At 34.3% G+C, this 7,446-nt stretch overlaps 1 protein-coding gene across 1 annotated transcript; it reads left to right on the plus strand.

Annotated features, from left to right (window-relative positions):
* The first annotated feature begins 4,077 nt into the window (after positions 1-4,077).
* On the plus strand, positions 4,078-7,237 carry LOC18010343 (AP-1 complex subunit mu-2). The gene is made up of 11 exons (XM_006392055.2): positions 4,078-4,438; positions 4,801-4,947; positions 5,028-5,090; positions 5,238-5,414; positions 5,503-5,606; positions 5,741-5,848; positions 5,976-6,072; positions 6,167-6,264; positions 6,377-6,518; positions 6,595-6,717; positions 6,829-7,237. Exons 1-11 carry the CDS (start codon positions 4,310-4,312, stop codon positions 6,925-6,927), a joined length of 1,287 nt encoding a protein of 428 aa, XP_006392117.1. The 5' UTR covers positions 4,078-4,309; the 3' UTR covers positions 6,928-7,237.
* The last annotated feature ends 209 nt before the right edge of the window (positions 7,238-7,446 follow it).

Genomic DNA, 7,446 nt, shown 5'->3' on the forward strand with positions numbered 1-7,446 from the left:
AAGTTAGCAGGAGAACTGTCGTAAGAGGTTAGAGGTAGAGAAACAGAGGAGCTGTGATTGGTTATGTTTATTTGGAGAAAAATCAGGGAAAGTGATTGTTTTAAAAAGGATGGAGTATGGTTTGGTTTTTAGGGTTTTGATTAGTTTGTAAAGAGAGAGAGAGAGAGAGAGAGAGAGAGAGAGAGAGAGAGAGAGAGAGAGAGAGAGAGAGAGAGAGAGAGAGAGAGAGAGAGAGAGAGAGAGAGAGAGAGAGAGAGAGAGAGAGAATGAGAATGTGAAGGGAATGTGACATTTGTTTCAAAGAAGAGGGAGTTATAGTCAACAGCGACTTAAAGATAACCGATCAGTGACGATTCAGTTCGGTTATTTTCATTCGATTAAAAATAATGTTATAACGATAAATTTTGTTTTTTCAAAAAAAAAAGCATTCAATGAACGGAGAGATAGTGAGATTGAGTGTACATTGTATCTTTATTAAATGTGAGAGTGGTGTTTGAAACGGACGTGAAAGAATCCATTTACTCCATTTGTTAAGATTCATGAAATATGTTAGGAGTATTATTTTGGATCATACATCTAGAAGTGGAACTATATAGTTAAGGGTGTATAAAGGTTGTTTGTAGCTGATTTTAGGGTGCATAAAAGGTTTTGTGCAAAAGATAACATAAGACCATGTTTATTAGAGAGATCCATGTGTGTCTCTTAAATATTATTTTAGTAATATTGTTTAGTTAAAATACATATTAAGAGATGTTGATTTATTTGAGGTACATTAGAGAAACTGTAATGAGTTTTTTTTTAAAAAAAAATTATAAAAAAGAAGTTTTGTAATTGAAAATAACAAAAGTAAAACATTTTTATTATATATAAACAACACAAATTTAATAGATGATTTTGAGGTAGGATAAAAGGAAAAAGGAACATATGCAAGAAGAGAGCTTAAAACATTAGAAAAAAAAAAATTGTAACGATGGTTACTATTTTGAGTTAAGAATTAATGTTCTAGCGGATTTTTGAGAAACGTTGGTTAGTTCAATTTTTTGCAAATCTTTTTTCAGAAAAGAGTTGATATATACTTGATATATACTGATATCGAGATTGAGGAAAAAGAAAGCAAAACTAAATGACTACAGGATTTGGACACGAAATAAATGACTACACGACATAGAGCAAAAAAAATTTTCCTCATCTTTGTTTCATCTGCCAATAGCGCTGTGACACATGGCAAGCAAGAGACGTCTCCTACGGATCCGAAATAAGAGACGTCGCTTCTGTTTTTCTCTCTTTATTGCCCATTTATGATTTAATTTAAACCCAATAATACTAAGAGATCCAGTTTAAAGACCTGGATAAACATGCTCTAAGTCAACTAAAAAGTGCTCTACCTAATGATTAAATTATATTTTAGTCGACGTTATGTGATTTAAGATGCTAGATATATTTATATATGGTTTCATAATTTTATATATATTTTCTTAAGTGAACTCTCCATAATAATCTAGACTCCAATGCAATTTTTTGGTTTGTTTGTGAAAAATAGAGACTCAAATCTTAGAAATATCCAATCATGGTACCAGACTATAGTATATGTCAATGGATAACGTTTCATTAACGTTATACAGTTGGATATTTCACATTTGATAACAAAAAATTTAGTGTATCCGCATGATAAATAAATCATATACAATTGGGACATCTCACACAAAAGTAAGCTAAGGATCTTAGAACTTAAAAAGTTATAAATAAATTATTCGTGACTGAAACCGATTCTGGGAAGAATGTGTGTGTGATCCTTGAAAAATGAAGAATGTGTGTGAGAGTGAGTGAACAACATCACACATGGAGCAAAATGTAGAAAAGATTCAAATAGGTTATAAATGATATATAGGGAACCCGAGGAAACGCGTGACTCTAAGCCATGTGAATTAAATTTACACTTATTACTTTTAAATTATTACTACTATTTAAACCTTGTAAGTATCATTTTCCGTGCAAGTAATTAATGAAGTAACGAGATGGAGAGTGTCTCGTTTCAAAGTTTTGAACATTTGGTCAATGCTAATTCTATTTGTTGACCGGATCAACCTTTGACCCCTTTTGTTTTCTTGTGTCTGCCATTACAAAGTCAACCCTCTAGTTCAAGGAAAGCTAAAATATACAAATTCACAAATGGAAAGTTCATAAATGCCGTAGCTAATTTTTATGATAATATTTTTTTATCAAACAAGATCTTTCTATCTTTATTAATCATATCAGAAATAGTGATTCAAACAATGATAGGATACAGAAAATCAACAATGGTAGAATAGAGGAAGGAGAGAGACCAAACCTTGGATGCTTGTGTAAAGGCTTAGTGTCAATGGTAACACCGTAACAACGATATACCAAATTGTCGAGATTATCGACAACTACAATGGAGTAACCATAAGTTGTCGGGTGACGAATTGTGATTTGTGAAAAAAAAAAATTAAACCATAGGTAAAATCAATATTCAAAATTTCGTTAGGTGATAGGTGGGCGGTCGGGTCCCGATTAGCGAATCCGAAAAATCGATGATTAATCATCGATTAATTATTGACTAGTTTTGATCCTTTTTTATTTATTTTAAATATTTATATATAACTTATGAATATATTTTTTTTAAACGAATATGCAAATTTAATACAACTTTGGGCCAAAATATTTTTTAAATAATTTATATACTTTATTTTCAAAACAAATATGCAAAACAAGTCAAATATTTATATATAACCTTGGACCGAAATATTTTTTTATTTTGAATTCAATTGTGTTTTTTTTGGTAATGGACTACATTATTGGATCGGTTTTTTGTTAAAAAACATTGACTTTTCTTATTAAGCGTTGACTTTCTTTATTAAGCGTTAATTTTACAAAAAAATGGTTGACCGCATTTTCACCGCCTCGAGATAGATTGCGGCGGTCACCTTCCGACTAGCGCCTAGACGAACGCCTAGGCAGCTAGGCGGCGGTGGCTAGCTAGGAGGCTGCTTTTTTAGAACATGAGTAAAACTACGCTGTATTAACTCTTAAAAAACATAAATAGGTCTAATAAGATATCAATCTATTTAAACAAATAACTCTTTAATAATTAATTGATTTTAGTGGGGTAATCCCTAATTGTTAAGCTAAAATCTGATAAATGGACATTTTTCCTAGTAAAACCGTTAAATCTGCGAAATTAAAATCCATTTTAACATCCTTAGCTAAGACTACGCACTGGTTGGTCTTCCATAGAAACCACAAGCAGGTGCAGTAAAGAACTCCGACACAACTGCATGTGAATTGGGTTGATGTAATGATGATTTAGGTTATTCTTTCCTTGTGAGGTGTTTGTGATACATTCCATCTTTTTTTTTTTGACAACTTTTGTGATACATTCCATCTTTCTGCAAAATTTTTGTTGTTTCGATTGCTTATTTGATGGACTAGTGCGAGAGATAATCTTTATATAGTGAAGTTATGATCCAAATATACTATGCTATGATTAGTGAATACATGATAAGGAGAATTTATCCCAACGATCTATATTTAATTGTAATGTAAATTAGTAAAAAGATTCTTTTTTTCTTTTTTTCCTTAATTAGTAAGAAGTTTCTTATAAACCAGATTCTAGTGGTTTGAGAATTCCAATAATATGGATATGTGTCCTTCTGTCCTGGGTTCGATTCCGCCTGATTATCCTTCCACGTTTAAATTAGTAAATTGTTGATATGTACTTCGGTTGCTCGGCTGCTGGTGATTAGTCTTTGACCCGTTGTTAAATAGAAAAAACAAATGAAGTTTCTTATGAATGTTTAGGAGGAGTTGTTTTTTTTCCAATTGTTTTTCAACTTTTTTTGATAAATAATGTAGATGACAGATGATTATGATATGATAGACGAAAAAACTAAAAGAATATAATTATTTGGTCAAAACAAAACTAAAAGAAAATTCATATTTAATTTTGGACAGAGAAAAAGCATTGAAGCATGAAACGACGCCGTCTTGGTGGCGAAACCGAGATGAAGCTCAAAACCAATTTTAATTTTTTTCCCCGAATATTTGCTAAATTCTTCCGTTTATTTCACCGAAAAAACAATAACGAAATCATCAGATCGTGAAATATTTTTTGGGAGAAGAAGAAAGTTTGAATTGCGAAAATGGGAAACCTCAGCTGCGAAAGATCTATGTCAATCTCCCTGTAGATGTGTCTTCTCCATAGAAGCTTCAATTCATCAGATCTCGTTGATTAATCCGCTGCATTTTGGATCTGATTTGATAATCCTAAAGAAGAAAGCAAGCAAGAAACATGGCAGGAGCGGCCTCCGCGCTGTTTCTGCTCGATATCAAAGGTCGCGTTCTCGTCTGGCGTGACTACCGCGGCGATGTCTCCGCCGCTCAAGCCGAACGGTTCTTCACTAAGCTCATCGAGAAAGAGGTTTTGTTTCTTCTTCTTCCTGCTCTTTGATCGGTGTTTATTGCTGGGTTTTTGTCCCTGTTCCTAGTGGTTGGTTACTGTAGAATTGGCAGAGAATCTGGAATTAGTGAACGAACTTGTGGATTCGTGTATGAGAGATTCACCCATCGAAATTGAAACCTTTCTAAGTTATGAACACTCTTCAAAAAAGCTGGATTCATGTCTGTTTGCAAACGCAAATTGAGACTGTTGGAAGTAAAAGAATAAGTTTGATCATTGGGTTTAATGTTTGGATTAGAATCTGATCTGAATCATCATTTTTGAAGCTTTCTGATTAAAATCAAGAGTATGCATTCTCAACATATGTTGTTTTAACTGTTCAGGGTGATTCACAGTCAAATGATCCAGTTGCTTACGATAATGGGGTGACTTACATGTTTGTACAACATAGTAACGTTTACCTGATGATAGCATCCAGAAAGAATTGCAATGCTGCCAGTCTTCTCTTCTTCCTTCACCGTGTAGTTGATGTAAGTAATGGCTTTTAAATTCTCCATCTTTCTAAGGCTCCATCTTTTTCCAAATGATGGAAATGGTGATCTATATATAGGTCTTCAAGCATTACTTCGAGGAGTTAGAGGAGGAATCGTTGAGGGATAACTTTGTTGTAGTGGTATGTTAAGTGTCTGCCATTGCTCTTATAGTACTGTTTGACAATATGTTTTTCTGTTACTTGCCCAATCAAGGAGATCCTCCAAAGTTTTTTAAAAAGAAGCATTTGTCATTGTTAGAGGCTGAAACTGATTTCTGGTGCTGGCAGTATGAGTTACTTGACGAGATGATGGACTTTGGGTACCCTCAGTATACCGAAGCAAGAATCCTCAGTGAATTCATCAAGACTGATGCATATAGAATGGAAGTTACACAGAGACCTCCTATGGCGGTGACAAATGCTGTCTCCTGGAGAAGTGAGGGAATACAGTACAAGAAGAACGAAGTGAGTGCTTTTGTGTTTCAAGAGAGGAACATTTTTCCTTAAGTGTTTGGGTTTTACAAATGATGACAGTCTGCTCTTGTTTCTCCAGGTTTTCTTGGATGTAATTGAGAATGTAAATATTCTTGTCAACAGCAATGGGCAAATTGTCAGGTCTGATGTTGTTGGAGCACTGAAGATGCGTACTTACTTGACGTATGTAACAGATAATTTTTTTCGATATTTTTCCTAATCAGCCAAAGCATGTTTTATTTCACGTTCCTTTTGCTTTGATCTTTGTCTTGGCGTTATATATGACTCTTTTACTCTTTTGATCCATTCTATGACAGTGGAATGCCAGAATGTAAGTTAGGACTGAATGATAGAGTCTTGCTGGAAGCACAGGGAAGAGCAACAAAGGGAAAAGCCATTGATTTAGAGGACATCAAATTTCACCAGTACGTTTTTTAAGCTTCTATTATATTGCAACTTGGAAAGTTCTCCATTGATCCTAACCCTTCTATTTTCCTCTTTTTTTCAAAATATTCTATCATTGGGTTTTATGTATTCACTTCTTCTACGCAGGTGTGTCCGATTGGCCCGTTTTGAAAACGATAGGACGATATCTTTCATACCACCTGATGGGGCTTTTGATCTGATGACATATAGACTTAGTACTCAGGTTTGACATGTGGAATATAGCATAGATGGATATCTTCATCGTCCTCAACAAATTATTTCTTATGATGTGTTTCTTTTATATACTCTCTGTTTAGGTAAAGCCTCTTATATGGGTGGAAGCGCAAATAGAAAGTCATTCCAGAAGTCGTGTTGAGATGCTTGTTAAAGCTAGAAGTCAGTTCAAGGAACGAAGGTAAATATATTCTATTGCATTATGCCACTGTATCTTTCCTCTTTCACTGTAATACACATTTCTTGATGCTGAGATTCTTTGAACATTTGATTGAGAACTTTTTTATCTGCAGCACTGCAACAAATGTTGAGATTGAGTTGCCTGTACCAACCGATGCATCTAACCCCACCGTTAGAACATCTCTAGGGTCTGCCGCTTATGCTCCTGAAAAAGATGCATTGGTCTGGAAAATTAAATCTTTCCCCGGCAACAAGGTAGAAGCTTTTTCCTTAAATTCAGTTGAAACAATCAGCCACATAGTATCAGTGCTGACTTTCAAAGGCAATATAGGAGTACATGTTGAGGGCAGAGTTCCATCTTCCGAGTGTAACTGCAGAAGAAGCAACACCTGAGCGAAAAGCTCCTATCCGTGTCAAATTCGAGATCCCTTATTTCACAGTCTCAGGGATTCAGGTGAAGCTTTCTATATTTTCTGCATTGTATAGTCATCCTAATGCATAAAATGTCTATTTGATTAGTGATTAAACTTTCATGTACTTATATATCTGTTGTGGTGTGGTACAGGTTCGGTACCTGAAGATAATCGAGAAGAGTGGGTACCAAGCACTTCCATGGGTGAGATACATAACAATGGCTGGTGAGTACGAACTAAGACTCGTGTAAGTCAAGGCTCGTTCGGTTTATCTTTTATGCCAATTGTGGTTCCCACATTTCCTCGGGGAAGTTGCCTGAATCAATGAAAAAAACCATACAGGACAACAATAGATTAAAAAGAAAACGTTTTGAAACTTTCTTTAGCTGATCATATTTTTGACTTTAATCTGTTTTAGTAGCCATATTCTTGTGAATTTGTGTTTATGGTGTTTTTTGTTTAATTTTATTTTACATGAGGCCCTTTGTAACCATTTACGACATGGTTCGTTTTTTTTTCTACTGCCGCTACATTCTGTCTTTGTTTTGTATTTCGATCAAAATTGTTAAATCATGAGGTTTTGATTTTTTGCCTTTTGGTTTCTGCTTTTGACGCATCTGTTCACAAAAGTTGTGACTTTTTCTATTAGATCAAAATCGACAAACGCTTACAAAACTACATTACAATAAATGGAAACAAGAAAACTGAAAAAAAGATTTCTTCAAAATCACATAAGAAAAGAGGAAGCGGGTTTTCATAGCTTCGTCTTT

Source organism: Eutrema salsugineum, unplaced genomic scaffold, assembly GCF_000478725.1.
Source record: "Eutrema salsugineum unplaced genomic scaffold, Eutsalg1_0 scaffold_8, whole genome shotgun sequence".
Taxonomy (NCBI): domain Eukaryota; kingdom Viridiplantae; phylum Streptophyta; class Magnoliopsida; order Brassicales; family Brassicaceae; genus Eutrema; species Eutrema salsugineum.